Source organism: Maylandia zebra, linkage group LG20, assembly GCF_041146795.1.
Source record: "Maylandia zebra isolate NMK-2024a linkage group LG20, Mzebra_GT3a, whole genome shotgun sequence".
Lineage (NCBI taxonomy): Eukaryota > Metazoa > Chordata > Actinopteri > Cichliformes > Cichlidae > Maylandia > Maylandia zebra.
The window spans coordinates 24,304,700-24,323,924 of record NC_135186.1 but is presented as its reverse complement, the minus strand read 5'-3'; the positions used below and the strand labels follow the sequence as shown (position 1 = coordinate 24,323,924).

The window sequence follows — 19,225 nt, the reverse complement described above, 5'->3', positions numbered from 1 at the left end:
AGGCTTTTTAACCCCATACCTGTAGCATTAGACATAGTTAGGGAGTCCATGGATCCACGAGGGGTCTGTTCTAGAGGAGTGAGGGGCTCGTTAAAGCTCATGGCATTGATAGGGTTCCTCCTGGTCAGTGGGGGTCTTCCATTTCTCTGGAATCCATGCAGACTGATACTTCTCTTGTCAGAGAAACCCTGATTCTGGCTAGACATCTCATTGAAGCTCATCTGGGTGCGCAGCTTGTTGGGTCTGAACTCATCCTGGCTGTGCTGCATCCAGTTTTCATTAAAGGAGTAGCCTCTCAGGGCAGCCATAGGGGTCCTCTTGGCATTCCCTTGCTCCTTTCCCCAGGAATCAGGCCTCTTTCCTGGGTTGGCAGGACTCTGGGCTGGTGGATGAGCATTCGCATTAGGATTGTAACCTTGCCTAGCATTACACTGACCCAGCAGATGAATGGGTGTAGGGCTAGGGGAGGGATCCCGCTGAGGGCCTTCATAGGAAGGAGGGATGTAGGGGTCATCTCGGCTCATCCACACCTGGTTTAGGCTTGGGGCTCGACTTGGAGTGCGGCTAGGGGTGCGGTTAGGCGTCCTGCTTGGAGTCTGACTAGAAGTGAGGCTTAAGCGATCCATCTGACCAGAGAGGGGATCCATATCAGCAGAGAGACGGTCGGGCATCGATGGAGGAGCTGACTGGCGGGGTTCGGTGCTTCGCCTATCCTGCTCAGCATTCCTGCGCTCTTTCTTTCCGATCTTGGTGCTGTGGCGGGACTCACGTGAGCGAGCACTTTGGAAGGCAGAGTCTGAGGAGTCAGATTCCTCGGGATCCTTAATTGTTAAAATAAACAAAATATATATGTGCATAACTAGAAAACTCTTAAAAATGTATACTAATTAACAGCGGGTTTATACATAACTAAATGAGGAGATGCTTCAGATGTATTTTCAGTTTCCTCACCTGTCCCGCACTGCAGGACCGTGAACAGAAAATCTGCCCCTGCTTTGGCAGGAAGGGGCGTCCAAGAAGGGAGCGCTTGCAACGGGCACAGCAAAAACATTCCTCAGTTGCATGCCAGTGCTGTCCATCATAAGTCATCTGACCTTGGTCAATGCCTTTAATAAGATGGGAACAAAAACATTTGACCATTTTTAGTATCGACACATGACGAAAAAACATCAAAAACTGATGTTAACCTTTAGCTATTAAGCAAATTTTTGTCAGATATGTTGATATGATACCTAATTTTTATCCGATATGCTGCAAGGCACTATTTACGTTATGAGTGAACAGAGCCCTTTGTCTCTTAAAGTAAAAATATTTATGATTTCATGCCCACAGATGATCACTCAGTTTGTAAGATAGCATGAATAAATTTCACCAGCACTACTCCCCAGCAAGAGGAAGCAATCATCTTTCACAGCTTCCATCTGGATACAACATGGGAGCACCCTCTGAAACACACTCTTTCACTGTTACTGAAGCTTGGGATGATAATAACTATCCGCATTTCACTGCACTGAACCCGCCTCTCCACAGCTGCGGCACACAAGGCTTCCAGAGCTGATAAGAGTCACGCTTACAATAAAGGGCTGTTGGAGTTTTTTTTTCCACGAAGCAAGTACAGGAATAGCATGTCTGTCACTCTTGATAGCAATTCATTTAGATATCAGAGGACTTGAAACAACAATGAAAGTTGTACCTATGTGTTCTCCACATGCGTCACAGTACTCTGCATAAAGGGACTCGAAGCAGTTGCAGCAGTGTGGTCGTCCATCCTTCATGATGTAGCGCTGCCCGCCAAGGGTGGTCTCACACTCGTAGCAACAGAAATGCTTCATGTGCCAGTGCCGGCCCTCCGCCTCAGTGCACTCATCAGCAAAGATGATCTATATGATTAACACATTACATTTATCAGCAAGCAGATAACACACAATATCTACATATGTTGCTATCCTGTATCTCAGGGTCCTGTATTTTATTCGTGTCACGTCCTAGAATAGGATCCTTTTTGACATACTACCCCTTAGTAGGATTATCTACCTCCACATAAACTGACAGGTAGATTAGTAAACTGTTAGAAATTCCACCAAAGCGTGAGTGTTCTTAAGTGTAAAAGTCAGGCATATTTCAGCTGAATAAAAACGATGCCTAGATAGGCATCCTTTGTGCTTGCATTTTATAATATTCATGTAATTATTTCACAAAATTACCTTATAAAGAAACTAACTTAAAAGGTATGTACGTGACATCAGATTTATATCTTCCAGTTAAAGATAATTAAACAGTTTAATCAAATAGAAATTCTCTTTCCAATACTTGCAGAGCACTGTGGCCTGACTTATTATTCAAGCCCGCTCACTATAAATTACAGCGGACTTTCCAAGACGTGGCAAAGACACTGAGACATCTTTTCCCTCCAGACTGATTCCAACCCCATCCAAGTCTGTGAGCATGAACCATTCAGCCATTTCCAACCCCAAAGGGCTCCAAGCCCAGACAGGCGCACCTCATCACAGGCACAGCAGCGGGGTTTCAGCCTCTCGGCATGGTGCCGGCCACAGTAGATCTTGCCATCCTGGTGGAAGTATATGAGGTCCACCAATACTTCCTCGCATGTGCCGCAGACAAAGCACTGAGGGTGCCAGCATTTTCCATGACCCGCCCTTGGTGCAAAAACTACAATGTCCCCTCCATTTATCTGACCCCCACACTGTAGGAGAGGAAAGGAAAAGAGAAGAAATAAAATTCAATGAAAAGAAACAAAATCAAATGAAAGGTACGAAAGAAAGTGAGAGAGTCAGGTAGTGTTGGAAGAAAAGGCAGACAAAGAAAGAATGAAAGCTGTAAGGTGTGAAAAGAGACAGTATTGAATATTTTCAAGACTAACATGCTTTTATGAAGGAGAATTAAAGATATTTGCTACACAGACGATGGCCCAAGTCCGGAAAAAGTAGGTCATTATGTAAGGAATGAAAAGATGTTGGTTGCGTGGTTTACCTTGTCACAGGCGGCCCCATTGATAGTTAGGGGGAAAGGACGGACATTGCCTCGGCCCAGGTTATCTTTCTTCCGTTGATTGCTGAACAGCTTAAGCTCTCGTTTCTCCTCCTCGTCCAGTGCATTACAATATCGTACCTGAAACAACACGACTCATCATTAGAGCTGAAACGCCACCTAACCTCTGGAAATCATAAGAGTAAAGAAAAGCCTTCATGTATTACTCAGAATTTTGTTGTGTAGTTTTACCTCATTGTCATGTGGTGGCAACTGGTGAAGCAATTGCTTGATGCGGTATTTCTCTCCAGGGCTGTTGATATAAGGAACCTTCTCCTCTGGTAAGCAGTTATAATACTGATGCACCTGAAACAGAAAATCAAACATGTGGTTTTGCTCCTGAGTGACCTCTCAATTTCAAAATGTGTTTCAGCACATTTGACAAAAGGTAAAGTAAATATTTTCTACCCCTTTTTCAGTGTGCTTAGTCTCAACTCACCCCGATATAAATATTCTACGCGTTTTGTTACAAAATCCTTGATTATGTTAGTTGCTAACCTCATCTGTCTGCTGTTTGGTGCTCATAACAACTTGGAAAGTCGGAGAAAATGTTTCTACATAATTTGCCAAGTTCTTTACATCACACACAAAAGCATGATGGATGAAGTAAAAACATCTGTTTGGAGGTTGAAAGTTTTGATTTATGACACAAATTTGCATATTGCACACAATTCTTTTTTATTTTAATTTGCACTAAAATATAAGGTTTTGTTGGATAAGGAGTTGTTTCAGAGTTTTTCTTTGGACATTGACTGCTTTTTTTTTTACTCATTTCCAGTCCAGGTCTTGTACCTCACCATTTTAGGAGAAGTCTTTTTTGTTTGTAGAACAACTTAACACTGACCTATAAATCATTCAAGCTTAAAAAAGGGCACCCAATTCAAGGTACGAACCAGTGTTGTGTCTACACATAAAAGCAAGTTAGTGAATTGTATCATCGGGCATTTGCAGCCTGTTGCAAAAAACATCTTTAGTTAAATCTACAAAACATGCCAAAGATAACATTGTTCGACACATATTAATTGTATTTTTGCACCAACAACATGAATACCAGTTATTAGCCAAAAACTTGATCAGCATGGTGTGCAGTGTGTCCTTACAAAATTTGAGGAAACTGGACAAAAAAAAAAAAACACTATCCAAGAAGCTGATTAAACAAGAACTGGACTGAAAATCAGTGGCAACAGGTCTTATGGAGTGATGAATTTAAATTCAAAATTTTGCTTCAAAATGTCATCAATATCAAAAGATAGGCACCACAGTGGGCATCTACAGCCATCTTTAAAAACACAGTGGAGGTTCTGTCTTGCTTTGGGACTGCATTTTAGCCAGTGGTGCTGGGGATCTTGGCAAAACTAATGGATGAATGCAGAAAAGTACCATCCTATTTTGATCCAGCATGCAAAACAAATCTGGAAAGCATCTGGTTGGCAGCAGCTTCATTTTTCAGCATGACAATGACCCCAAACACACTGCCAAGTAATGGGTTAAAAACAAGACAAAAAATAAAACAACACAGAATGAAAAGCCTATCAGTCATGGATTGGCCTCACACACCTCAATATTATTCAAGCAGTGTGGGATGATCTTGACAGAGAATGGAGCAAAAAAGGCAGCCAATATTCAAAACAAGCTTTGAATGTCCTTCAAGAAGCCTGCTAAACTTCCCCTGCAGATTAAAGAAATTAAATGAAAGCTTGTCTAAGAGCGACTGTGTTGAAGAATAAAAGGTGTTGATACTGTATTTATGTTCTGTAAATTTATATACTGTAAAATTTACCGCATTGTTATCGAAAGAAACAATACAGTAGAGAAATGAGAAAGGAATTCCTATTCAGTGCAGCTCTGATAAGAGTAAACCACAATAGTAAAGGTGGGCAGAAAAAGAGCAAGAATAAAGCACTTATGTGATCCACTGTAAATATAAAAATATTAAATGGAAAGTACTGTACTCATTTTAAACTCCTGTTTCTGATCTTGAACTTTCATAGAGTACTTTGCATGAGTCAGTTCAAAATAATCTTTATTTAATTTAGACTTTTCCTTGATGGAACTCCTCAGTTCACTCTTCATCTAACAAACATTTTTAGTTCTGTTTCTAGTTCCTCAAAGACAACTTCCTTCTGCTCGGCTGGCACTCACAAATAGATGGTTTAAACAGCTGATGAGTTTGGGCTGCTGTGCTCACAGCTGGAACTGTGTGTCTGAGATGACCATGTCGAGGATATCTACTCTTTTTCACATCATACAGAGGTAAGAGTAGAAACCGATCGTTTAGTCTGAAGCCTGGGGTTGTGGCTTTTATAGATTACAACAATGAATTTTAAATCGTGATTGATCTGTGAATTCTAATTATAAAATTATGATAGACAGAAGAAATAACTATAATTTCTTTAGTTATGTCAAATTTAAAGTATATTTTAAAGCTGGCCTATACAATAGCATCCAAATATCCACAATTTGTTCTTTATACAAAGATAAAAGTTGGCTGTTTTAAATAATCTACATTATTTCACTGATTCATGGAAAAATTTTTATGTCTTTCCCTTGGAAGTTGGTGTCTGGAATTGAAAGTGTTCAGCACATTGAGATGTGTGCTGCTGCTGCAGGCACAACCTTGAACAGCACCAGGTTCTTTAAATTTTCAGCAGCTAATATTCGCATTGCTTAAAGGAAATCTTAAACTTGCACTGCAATTATAATTCACGATGCAGTAGCACTTGCCATCCGTGCCCTGAACCCTCTTTTGTAATTAAATGCTAGCCGATGAAACAGAGAAAAAGCCTTGAACGGTGTTTGAGAAGTAAACACTGAAAGGATAGAAAGCAATCTTGTTACTTGTCTCGGATTTTCAACAAAACAGGCTTTCAACGCAAAGTGGTTCAGTGTTCAGTGCAGTGTAAAGATCTATTTTACTGAAGTTTCTGCTCATTCAATTTACTTAATCAGTAGGGTGGAGAGTGAGGGAGAAAGGTGGTTCTTCTCCGTGTTGCCCGTCACGCTCGCTCTTTACTCTGTGCTGAGGAGGGTGACGCCGACTCTTATGAGAGCCAAAATCATTTGCCTTGAACCACTTTTCTCTGAGAACTGTCTCTCAACTGTGCAACAGGTGGACTTTAAAATATTAAGCACATCGACGAATAAGAACTTTCTTCACTCTCTTCGAAATTTCTTTGTTAATCGGGAAGCAAAAATACTTTAAATCAGGGATAAAACTTCACATTCATTCAGTGTAAAGACATTTTCTACATGTTAAACGTAGAAATGCTGCTGGAGTAAATGAATGACGACTCTTTTGGCTCAAGTTGTAAGAAATACATGTGTAAAAATGACAGATGAAGCTACAGACTGTCCTGTAATTATAAAATGTAAAATTGATTTTTTTGGTGTTATTTAATTGTTTATTACTTATTTACTTTGGTGTGTAAATAGCCAGTAGGATGCTGTTTTTAGTAGGAAATGCTGAAATTTATGCCTTCAGTTATGTCTTTCCAAAGCCGCCCAGTGGGCCAAATTGAAGTCGTTGGCGGGCTGATTTTGGTCCTCGGGCCTTAGGTTTTACATACCTGCTTTAAATGGTTTAAATGTGATCCATTTCATGCAAATTTGTATAGGAATGCAGCTTATTTTCATTACTGGTTACCATGTTAGTCATCTTGTCCAGTCCAAAAACCACAGGTAAACAGGAACAAGTGACCTTGACAATAAATGCAAAATTGATAAACTAACTAATTAAACTAGCAGTTATTCAGCTCTGAATTTACTGGAATCTCTAGCCCACCAAATCCTTTCTTTTCTTTTTTTTTTTTCTTTTTTTAACTTGAAGCTCTTAAAGGAAGTTGTTTAGACAAAAAAAAAGCAAAAACATGTTACAACAAATATTGAAAAGATCTACTGTTAACAAAGTTCATTCCTCCCATCCAATCCTGATACAACAAAACATTTTTGAAACAGTAAATGTTTTCAGCTGGGGAATTTGAGTCCTGACAGCTTGATGAACTATGCTGCAAAATTGTGATTATCTTTTAAAATGCAAGTCTCTTTAATTGTACAGAGAGAAATCAGATGTGACGGGCTTAAAATTCATTACGTTCAAGTGTATTAAAAAAAGAAACGGGCAGCTTCAAATTGCCTGCACCTCCTGTTGGATGACAGAGGCTGCAGCCTCTTTCAGCATCCTGTCAAGATGGCTGACTGGAGAAAATGACTGTTATCAGCCCATCCTGTCATCTGTTAACAGAGTACTAGGAGGCCTGTTGCATTGGAGTCCTTCTCATACTAAATAAAGACAGAAGTGTTTATACCGAATATAGTTGAACACAACCGTGCTTATCTTATGTCAGAGCTGACAAAAACAACAGGCAAAAATAAAAAATGAGGAGGAAATATCTTCCTCTGGATTTACAGAGCCAATTGCATTAGCTTGGTCATGCATGCAATTAAAAGGCATTTAAACTGCAAATGAGTCCAGACAGAGAATTGCGAAACTGGTACGCATAAACATGCTGCCACACATTTCCAATTAGATTCATCCAAACATTCACTGACTCAAATTACTTCCAGTCCTCTGGGTTTAAATTTGCTAAGTTACAGTAAAAAACAGAGCAGACTGAGGCTTAGTGTGCCTAGAAGACCACATAGTCATCATGTTTACTCGATACTGATCAGTGAAACAGCCTTTTCAAAGTGAATCCTCCTATATATTTGAAATTCTTGTACTTTAAACTCATCAGAGAGCATTTCAACATTTCATCAAATCTTTTGCTGCTTCGCATCTGTTCTTCAGACAATGCAATCAACTAATCAGTGTGTGGTTGCTTTTCATGATTTCAGTCATGGTTGTCAGTCTGTCTGACTCTCAATTTGGTTTCTACACAAAGTCAGATTAACACTGACAGCTGTAAAATGTCCTTACAATTATTGCTCCCTGAAATGCTTGACAGCATAGCCTTAGTCTACTGTAAGTCATCCCTGCCCTTCTCCCCACTCTAACCCGTAAGAGACTACAGCACCATGAAGGGGATTTCAAACAATGATGATATGTTGTCGTGTTTTCAGATGAGTGAATTTTCCAGCTCGGGATTACTTCGATAGATACTTTATTATCCAAATAATTAAATTCTCTTGACCGACTTGGTTCAATTTGATACGGTCTGGCACTGTTGAACAACAACAGAGAATATCTAATGAAGTACTTATTCGCGTCATAGTTTGTTTGTATCTGTAACTATATACCTGCTCAGGACTGAGGCCAGGGGGAACCCAAGCATATTCCTCCAGTGCACATCCAGAGTCATCATCAGAGGTGGAATTCCTCTGGAAATCGTACATCAGCTTGGTGATGGTCTTCTCCATCTCCAGAGACATGGCTGTCACAACATGCTCCACTACCCAAACCGCTTGAGTGGACACAGGTATTCCTGTGGAGGAAACAGGCAGGAGAATGAGGGCGAGGCAAAAACAGATTGCAATAACAAAAAAACAAAACAAAAAAAGAAAGGAAAAGACAGATGATCTAGAGCAGCGGTCTCCAACCTTTTTTGCGCCACGGACCGGTTTATGCCCGACAATATTTTCACGGACCGGCCTTTAAGGTGTCGCAGATAAATACAACAAAATAAAACTAGTACCGGTACCGAAAAAAGGAAGATTTATTTATAAGACACGTGAAAAAACCGAGTTAACGATAAAAATGATAACAAAATAACGCTGAAAACCGATAAAAACCCTGAAAACCATACATTTCACACCTGAGCCTCAACTCTGGTGGCCCGGTACCAAACGACTCACGGACCGGTACCGGTCTGAGGCCCGGGGGTTTGGGACCGCTGATCTAGACAGATCAATCAAGGGATAGAAACTTTAGCATTGAAGGAACTGGTAGTGGTAATGTGTAGTGGTTTGCACGTTTGCCTAAGAATTCCCAGTTTTATTCCTGGTAGAAGACACAAATGGGGCATCCTTCTTGACGGGTAACAAAATCTGCCCAATCAAACATGTGGAGCTACCCGGCATGGTGACACTTTTTGAATAAAGAAGCAGCCATAAGTAATTTGTGGAGTTTGTGTGAAAAAATATTTGCTGTCTGTCTATCTCTTGTGTTTTTACAAATCAATACATCAGTCTGCAGCCACTACAAGCTCCTGATGGGTTTCACAGATTAAAGTTTTATTGTCACTGGGTGATTGTACTGCACAAACTAATTAAAATCCACTAAGAAGTCAAGGAGGCTGACGGTCACATCCAGGCCAAATTAATGTCACTTCACCCAAATCTGACCAATGCACCACGACCTATAGTACTGTCTGATTTTAAAGACTACTACTAGTCCAGCAACTGCTGTGAAAATAGAAAAGTGCTGACAAAACAAGAAAAAACAATATGACGTTGACCTTGAGCGCAGTCATCAGATGACCACTGTGTGAAAGTTTGACTAAATCCTGACCAGTGTTCTTGGATGAGCAACGATTCTTGCAAACTGTGGACAGATGACAGACACCTCGCTATTACATAAGCTCCTCGGGTCCCCAGCCAACAAGATACCCTTTTTTACAAAAATAAAAACATAAATGTAAACTTCACAGTGGATAAAGCTAGAAGCCCCACAAAGTAAGTAGAATTAATAGGAAGTCAGTGGGATCTTTGTACAGATCTTTTAGAGATAAAGTTTGGAGAGCCCCAAAGTCAGTGGGATTGATCTGCTGGGGGTCATGGCTGGCTCTGCGGGAGTCTTCAAATCTGGCAATCCATCCAATATATAAATATTTCAGTCTGTAAGCGGTGTACTGACCAACAGCTTAAAATTTTAATCAAGTCTGTGAAACACATTCAGAATAATTTATTCCAAAAAGAAATTTACAAATATCAAAGTTGCTCGCCAGTCCCAGGACTTTATTATCAGCAGACAGTGTTTCATCTGCATTTACTGTGTTACTCAGAGGTATGGACAACAGATCAGTTCAATCTTCTCCTCCTTCTTTCTGTTTGAGAGGAGAACAGCTGCACACATTACTGGCCCATGAATAATTAACAGCAGTAAAAATCGCCTCCACCAGCAAAGTATGAAAATGAAATGCAACTCATTTCGCAGGATATTTAGTGAGCCGGCAATGAGCACAGGATGGAGGTGTGTTTACATCTCATGGATTGTTATTTCAAAAGCTGATGAGTGGAGAGATATTACAATTAATTAATGCAAATTGGGAGAAACAATTGTTCTTTATAATGCTGTCTATGTCTCATATAAAAATGAGAAACCCATTGTGTTGCAATTAAATAGTGCTGTCTGACCAATGCGGACATGTACATAAAGATGAGACAGCAGATGACACATTTGTTCTGTGTCTGTAGGTCGTGCATCAAGGTCATAGCACTTGAGTGAGGAAAACAACACTAGATGATGGTCGCGGGAAAGCGTGAACAAGCCCTGACATTTGTGATTCAAAATGATTTTTCCCAAACTATGATACAGGTCTTCTCTGGCAATTTCAGAGAGCAACACCATTTCCTGCAGATTAGAAATCACATAAAAACACAGCTTAAGCAGTGGCCAAGGAACAGCAGACATTTCTACCGACTGAGCCAGTGAGTCAGCCTCCTTCCAAGCAGAGCTGAGTACTGTTTATCTCTCTAAGATGGGTGCTGCTGATTTCTTTGTGAAGAAAGATCGCAGGTATGTAACCTTGAGCCTCTAGCCTGGCCCGAGGCTGTTCGTCATTAGTGCACAGAGGCTGAGTAAGAGTGGGCCTGCTGGGTAACCTGCAGCCTGTTGCTCCAGACAGGCATCACTTCAAATGTGATGTCCACTGGCAATGTGAAATCAGATCAGTGATTCAGTGCAGAATTTTAACAAGATTCTGTCATTATTATTTATATGGTGACAAATTCTCTTGATACCATTGTTTCTATTGTCAATATTAAAGCGTCATTTGCACTCTGAGTCGTATGAGATTATGATCAGTCTGATATGGCAGTCGATATATATCACATTGACTGCCATGTGTTGTTTCATTGTTTTTTATTATGGTTGTTTTCTTATTTAAGTGGCGCCCACAGTCACATATGGCGTCACTTGTTGCACATTACTTTTAAGGATCAGCTGGTCATTGGTGGATAGCCCAGGCTCTGGTTGCCTAGGTAACCCTCTAATGTGTTTAACAGAGCTGTTGAATGGAATGACTCATTCGAAGGCTCTGGTATTTAGTACCCTGTCATATGTCAATCATCGGTATCCTGTGTGTTCAAAAGTCTATCTCAGGACCCCCACATTTTGCACTGCCAGCGTTTTTTTACCCACTGACTTTCTGTGATCTTTGGTCACCACGTCACTGCAAAATTGCTTTCTTTGTGTGACTGCAGCTTTATCAAAAGGCAAGTAGACTGATTTGTACATATAGCCAGCAGCTGGGGGGAAGAGGTATAGTTCAAAGTTAGAAAGAGGTTCAAGAAAACTAAAAACATAATAGACTGTATATAAAAGATAAAAAGCAAAAGCAACACAGAGGTGTCCTGGACTTGTAACCTTACAAATGGCCAGCACTAATTGCTCTCTTAATCTTTCCTGATAATTTTAGTATTTCATCTGCTAGTTTTAAGCTGTACTGAATACAATATGATCTTAAATTGATAAATCACAGTCCTCACTAGAGTCAAAAAGTACAAGGCAGGTCTGCTTTGTCATTGATAAGTTTCCCTATGAACAGATGGTGCCATTAGACTTCTATGCCAGATCTACCTTCTTGCTTGTCTAGCTTCTAAACAGCATGATGCCAATGGAGGTTTCACACGGTGACTTCACTAATCAATGACTGAGGTCACAAAAGCCAGATCTGTCTTTTTTTATATCAAATGAAAGTTTATTACATGGAAATAAGCAACGACACCTCTGTTATAACTGTAAAAGAAAAGTAGCAAGCACTCCAAGTAGTCAAGGTTCCTGGCTAGGGATTAGTGACAACACTTTTTGTTAATTAAAAACAACTATAGATCTCATTCTAATGTTCTATGCATAAAATATACATCAGTAAGACAAAGCCACTGTGATGACGCGCTGATTGTTTCTGGTTTTGACATTTTTAAGTGAACCTCTTATCCCAAAGCAGCACACATGTCTGCTGATAGCGCCTTCAGTTGATCTTATGGGCCTGGTGTCAGTGATTTGTTTGGACACGTAATGAACACCTCTGAGACCCCGATCTCCGAGTTATCTAAAGAGAGATTGGCTTGGTTCAGCCAAGTATGTCATAAAGACTAAAGGCAGGGGGAAACATAGCTAGCCTTAATCTAATGAGGAATGATATGACTTCCCACAGCTCCAATATTACCTTAATTACATGTTGTGTCTTCTAAGCTAACAAGGCAGCCATAATTACAGAAGAATAAACTCGGTTTTACTCAGATTTTACAAACGTAAAAGTGCAGAAGATTTTAATTCTGTTCCTTTGTTATGCTGTCATTACACAAATACAGTGTGTCATTTACAGTGTGTAAAAGAAAGCAGCTTATATTTTAAAAATTGAATACAAAACATACATAAGGCGTAACAAACAAACATGCAATAGTGATCCTGTTCCCTGTGCCCAGTATTTGTGCTACTGAGGAGCATTTGGGATTCATTTTGCAGCACAAATTGTTAGATTGAGAGGACGACAGCGTCACTGTTCGCACCAGTGCTTCGATTAATGGTCCCTTCACACCCCACTTATTAAGATGTACTGTAAGTCTCTACTGTGCATTATTAAACAAAGACACAGTGTCCAACTGTTTGACAACACAGGGTGTTGTCTTTACACTCTAACTTTTGACTGAATGCACATTCAGCTGGTACAGAAGGCTGCTGATGAGTGTGTGACTTTTTGACGTAATACACACTCGCCAGGCCGACTGGTTAGTCATAGCACTCTCCTCTGTTCTTCCCCAGCAACACAAAGAGAGAGAGAGGAGAGACAAGTTGTGAAGTTCTGTTTCCTGGAGGAGGCAACTTCGGCATAATGCATTTTCAGAAAAAATGGGTAATGTATTTAGAGACGAAACAAACATTTTAACAAAGTTTTCTATTATTTTTTTTAACTTACATGTAATTGCCTTCTAGGCTTTGAACATTTATTTCACATGCCTTTGTAAATATTCCTGCCTCTTAAGAGAGTACTCTAATGGCTGATTTTGATTTTAGAAAATTATCATGTACTGCAATCATTTTTTTTCCAGTTCAAAACATGATGGTAATCTTTTTTTCACTAAAAATATATTTGCAATTTATTGCAAGAGAAAGTACAAAGTTTAAATGTTTCTAAACCATTTTCATAGATGTGTATTAACCATTTAAGTTGCCCCTATAATGGCTTTTCTTAGTTTTTAGTTCCTAAAGCTCTGTTTCAGATCACAATAGGAGAAGGTTAGCCTAATGTTGTCATCTCAGTCACACAGCTCTGGCTGTAAGAGCAGAAGAAGCTCCACCCCTCTCCTGTTCAAACCTTCTGTTTTGAGAGGGAGCCAATCAGAAGACAGGCAGCCTTAAAGGGAAAGGAGCCCCTCTGGGATAAATAAAGAATGTTGTGGTTGCTCTAATAGAGTCCAAGGTATAAAATAACAACCTGGAAATGAGCATAATAGGTCTACAAATATACCACAAAGCCTACTTAATGTACATTTAGTGTTATTTAGGTTTGAGGGTTTTTAAGTATATAGATGTTAAAGGGCTTTTGTAATTAACAGTGTGTGAAGATCTGAGGCAGAAATGACGTGCCATCTAATCGATACACTTTCAGTGAAATAGAAAAAGGTAATTAGAAATTAGTCACGTTGCAGGAATAATCATTACATTATTCCTACAATGTGACTTTCTTGACTTTCACTATAACACTGCATAAACATAAATAATGCAATATGGAGCTGATTAGATTAAAACAAATGAAGAAAACAGAGACTAAAACAAATACCACATTTTCTTTACAGTAAAATGTAAATATCTTATATTGTCATGCTTCCACAATCCCACAATGATTCACATTTGTAGTATACTTTAAAAAATAATGGTCCTACAAAAAGTTCGAGCTTTACTGAAGAAGGTTTGATGTGGATTAAAACCCCTTCAGTGTTATTGTGAGTGTGAGAAAAGCTTTCTCTTCATTCTCTGATGATTTCAGTCTGTGATTGGTGAAGCCCCAGGCCAAACAGAGCCGTTCAGAGTCATTTCAGGTCTCTTGGTGACCTCCGTCGCTGGTCTTCTTCTTAAAAGGTCACTGAGTTTGTGAGGACAGCCTGCCTTGTGAGGACAGCCTGCCTTGTGCAGAACTACAGCTGAGTGTAATCCTTTCATTTCTAAATAATTTATTTAGGGAGGTTCACTGAGCTGGAAATGTTCTTGTATCCATGACCTCACTTGAGCTTGTCAGATTTATTGTGGACTATATCAGACTGACACACCTTGGCACCCACAACTAATTATATGGCATCTAAAATCTGGTGGCTGCATCTGTGCTCATTTGGAGCTTCATAATAAATACGGGGAACACTAATGCAAACAAGTGTTTCTTATTGGTAATTAATTGGGATAATTAAGCAGAGATATTATCACAGTGATCTAAAAAAGGGAACTTAATTCCACATGTATTAAATGTTGTTAAACTTAAAAGTGTGTGTGTTTGTGCGTGTGTGTGTGTGTGTGGAGGGGGGGGGGGGGCTATACTGGCAATGATACATAGAAATATAAATATCAGATACTGACGAATGTTATTTTAACCAGGTGCAGCGGCAAGTATACAGAAGAGAAGACAACTCAGCTGAAGTGTACCACAGAGAGGCTGCAGTCAGCCAACTGTAGGTCATTTGGAAAAACTCTGCAAGTTGCCATAGCAACCAATTGGTGTGCAAAGTCTTCAACAACACCCATCCAATGCGTGCCTGTAGAAATGTAGGCCCATGATTTTATTGATTTAATTATAACGTACAAAGATGGAGAATCTCCCCCTTCACTATATTTTCTCTTAACTATGTTGACATTATTAAATAATGGACAAGGCACACTGTGTTTCACTCTTAAATAATCTCTGAACCTGAATTTAGTTTTTCTATAATTTGCCTCTTCTTCACTCGAATCCAATTAGCGGAGCCTTCATTTACACATAAATTAATCGAGATTAATCCACATCTCTTTGCCAGAGGACAGAAGATCCTCACAACAAATTGGGTAATTTTGAGAACAAAGAGAAGAGGCTCGACGCACAATAGCTCCAATATTATTGAGAGAAGCGACTCTTGAAAGCATACGTTATCGGGAAACCGAAGGAAAGAGGCAAGATACAAAGAAACAATAGATAAAGGGCTGTAGATGCAGCGTTAAGAGCAATGCTTTTCCTTTTTCACGTGTCATGCTTCACCCACCTCCCTCCTTCCTCCTCCCATCCTCATGTGCCTCTGACAGGCTCTGTGTGGGTGTGCATGAGAGAAAGAGAAGGAGAGGGAGTGATGGAGAGAAAAAGCTCTTATTTATGTAAAAGCTGACATGAGAGAAGGTGCTCGGCTGAAGCACAGAGCCTGACCGAAGCTCTGTTAACCCTTCGCGGTCAGAGAAATGCCAATTAAAAAGGACTACCTCCATGCCGGCGAGAAAGATGCTAAGCTGACTTTTAATCTCTTTATCTGTTCCCGATGTACAGAATGCCAAGAGTAATTACAATGTTACATTAGCTAACAAATTCCCTGCCTCTTTGCGTTTACAATCCTCTCTTTAAAACAACAAGCTTTTAATGGAGCTCTTCATATTCAAGACATTAGTCTGAATATTAGATCTTACAATCTGAAAAAAACTGTCTTAAAGTGAATGCAATCACTCCCTTACTACACAAAATCAGGACAAAAGAGGCTTGTAATTGTCTCAACAGCATCTTGATTGTCAGCTACCATCAGTGCTGTATGCAGACAATTATGTCATTGTAAACAAACAGTGTGCAGAATTATAATCCCAGCATAAAGTAATTAATCACTTTTGCCTGTTGTGGCTTCTGCTGCAGTGTTTCAGCAAACTGTTCAGGGTTTAGGAACAATGTTAAACCTCTAAATATGTGCTTGAAACAATCAGTAAAATCAGATGCAACATATCCTCTCCTCTCTATTGGTAATGGCAGCACTTTGCCACTTTCAACAGCATCACGTTCTCAAAGACTCAGCACATCCGATTAAATATTAAAGGGCAGAGTACAGTGGGAGGTTTGAAGCTTGCTGCTCACACATTTTCTGCTGTGTATATATACTAGCTATACATATGTTAAAGAATGGGTAGTGGTTTAGTTAGCCTCTTTCTACATGCATAAGACAATACCCTGGGAAGGGCTTGGTACACAAATACACAAATTGGCATGCTATACGCAGTAGAGGCCAGTTATGGAAAATCTGAAACACATTTGCTTTTTGGCTTCAGTGGAGCTGTAAGGAAAAATACAAAGTAGCTGGTTTTGATGACCAGCAATTAAACATCTCAGCCAGGCCTCATTCATTTACCCATTCATTAGACGGATACTGCTAAGGTGGCACAATTATGCAGATACCGAGTGATCAAAATGCAAAATGGAAAACTGATAAAGAACCACTGGCTTACTTTCCTCATATTTGTTAAGTAGTTGTGCAAATTTTCTTAAACAGCTTCGCTGTTATTTTCCTACTTCAGACATCTCGTCTTAGCTCTTTCATCATACGCGATGAGGAGGACATCCAAAGATGGCGTCTCTTTGTGTCACTAATAATTTTCTAGTGACTTTCTAGTGACCCTCATTCTCAGAGTTCTTTGGTAATTATCTGCCCAAGGCCCTTACATGTCTAGGTTTAAAACATGGAGGTGTAGGAACTGGACAGTAGAATGTAGTTATAAATTTAAAAAGTAAAAAAGTAGTTAAATAAACTATGCTGTCAGTTTGTTGGTTTCATCCATTGACATCCGGATCCTACGAACTTGCACCCGGTGCTGCACTGTGAAACTAATTTGGTTGCTCATCTCACTCCTCGCTTGCGTAATCAGCTGATATAATCAATTTCACGGGACCACAGATGGATGAAATCTGGTATCGTCCTCCTCACCTCGACCGGCTTCCTCATGCAAATGGCTTTTCAGCGGCTCGGCAGGTATAGTTTGGTTTGGCACTGACTGAGCGTGTTCGGTTACACTCAAAGACGCAAGAAGAACTCTTACTCGTGTTGAAATCAGCCACGACGTGATGTCCTTTCACAAACACTTAACTGTACTCAGACAGATTCATGGTGACACAACAAAGCACTTTTGGCAGGACTGAAATAGTAACCTACTGCTCCACTGACGCTGGTGTGTGTGAGCCTCCCTGCTGGACTAACAACAGCCCAAAATGTCAACCCTTGGCCTCTTTCCCCTCCCCTGCTGACCTCACTGTTATCCCTGATTAATAATAAAGGGTTATAAACACATGCACAGTCTGCTCGCACACATTTGAGATTCTTGAACGCACAGCCTTTCCAACCTGTCACCCAACGACAGACGGAATTATCTGAAGCAGCAGGAAGCAAGTGTGCCAGAGCACAGTTACCTTCCATAGGGGATAATGGCACGGCAACAGGTTGTCACAAGGTAAGTGTGGCTGTGCAAATACAGAAACTCTTAGATGTATACACTCAATGAAAAGGAAAGCCTCTGCAACAGCATGGCAACTGGGCAAGAGGCTTCACAGGAAATGTGTTCTTTGTTTTTCTAAACGTAGATACACAGATGAATAGGATGACAAGAAGGCAAAAAATTTCAGATTAGCTTTTACTGGGAATAAATCTTGAAAATGCAATCTTTCAAGTTATTTCAGCATCCTTCATTCCTCCATCTTGTTTCTTAAACCACACACGCACAGACGGGGAGGTGTGTGTGCGTGTTTGTGTGTTCAACGGCTCTCTGAGGCCTGCGTGAAGAATCATTATCAAGGACGCTCATAAAAAACAGCCAACACACTGCTAATTCTCATCTCCGGATAGAAGCTAGAAATCTTGAAGAGAAGTTTATGATTTTACACATGAACGATTGGTGGCTGTCAATTTGTCATCCATCCACAATTATATAACCCTTCATTTCAATAACAATCGGCTCTTGTAGTGCCAATCAGCTCATAATCCAGTTATGAGGATTAAATTCTTACTGCAGCTTATTTGGATCAGGACTAACAAGAAATTAATTGAAAGGGGCTGACCCTATAGGAATAATGTTCTGCAGTTCAGCTGGCAGAACAGACTGAGAAAAGCTCTGAGTAAGTGACAATACTGGTGATATAATTGGGAACATAACACACACTCAGACTGGCTGTTTGCATTTTTCACGCAGTGTTGTCATCAATAGCTGGAGGGACAGGATTTTCATGTGCCGAAGCTTTGGATCCTAAAAAGTACAGGCGACTAGACCAAAATGCTTAAAATTAAAGCAAATAAAGCACTCTCTCTATCGCTGTCCCTTTCTCTCTCTCTCTCTCTTTCTCTCTCTCTCTCACACACACACACTGTTCATTTTCTTGATGTGCTAATTGCTGGAGGTGTGTTTCTGAAATCCAAAGTAGGACTCTTTTACCTACAGATGCACAAAATTTCACAAGAACCTGAAAAGCTGTAATTAAAGGGTGACACATTTCTGCTCCTCTCCCACTGTGTGTGGGATGGCCTGAAATAGAATTGCAGGGTTTCAACAGGCGAATCACACTCTACACCGCTGCACAGGCACCATCCGGCGACTCGGGGAATGGAAATGGATACTGCCCGCATCCTCGTATTTGTTGGAATTTTAACGAATGATCAGACAGACAGGTGCGATCGGGTACGATGACAAGCAGAGCTCTGAGGAGCGATGGGCTGCCACAGGCGCAGTGACTCTATCTGAAGTTGTGATATATATATATATATACATATAAACACACAAAGTGAATCAGTCTCCAGACCGAGCCTGTGACCTGTGCAAGTGGGGCAGCTGGGCGGGCAGCGGCGCATTTTTTCCCTCAACAGCTGCTGGTGATTCATAAACTGAGGCTAATTCCTGTGTGTGATGCCATTTACATCATTTGCCTGAGGGTGTACTCTTTAATATGGGACCGTTATTATTCCACAGCGCCTTGTGTTGCTGGTGGGGTAGAGGGTACATGTGCGCTATATCTGTGCTGCCTTGTATTTGTTTGTCTGTGCATGTGTG

The 19,225-nt window shown here is 40.3% G+C and overlaps 1 protein-coding gene across 2 annotated transcripts in view; it reads right to left on the bottom strand.

The window, feature by feature from the left end:
* The window catches only part of LOC101474186 (prickle-like protein 2), a 63,793-nt gene that overhangs the window by 3,218 nt on the left and 41,350 nt on the right, over positions 1–19,225 (bottom strand). For both annotated transcript variants that reach the window (XM_014412816.4, XM_004546087.4), the window contains exons 2-8: positions 8,284–8,468; positions 3,241–3,354; positions 2,992–3,129; positions 2,501–2,704; positions 1,694–1,880; positions 952–1,106; positions 20–821 (exon numbers count right to left, since the gene is read on the bottom strand). In XM_014412816.4, the coding sequence (XP_014268302.1) occupies positions 20–821; positions 952–1,106; positions 1,694–1,880; positions 2,501–2,704; positions 2,992–3,129; positions 3,241–3,354; positions 8,284–8,415 (1,732 nt within the window). In that variant the 5' untranslated portion in view covers positions 8,416–8,468. The remainder of the gene's footprint in view (positions 1–19; positions 822–951; positions 1,107–1,693; positions 1,881–2,500; positions 2,705–2,991; positions 3,130–3,240; positions 3,355–8,283; positions 8,469–19,225) is intronic.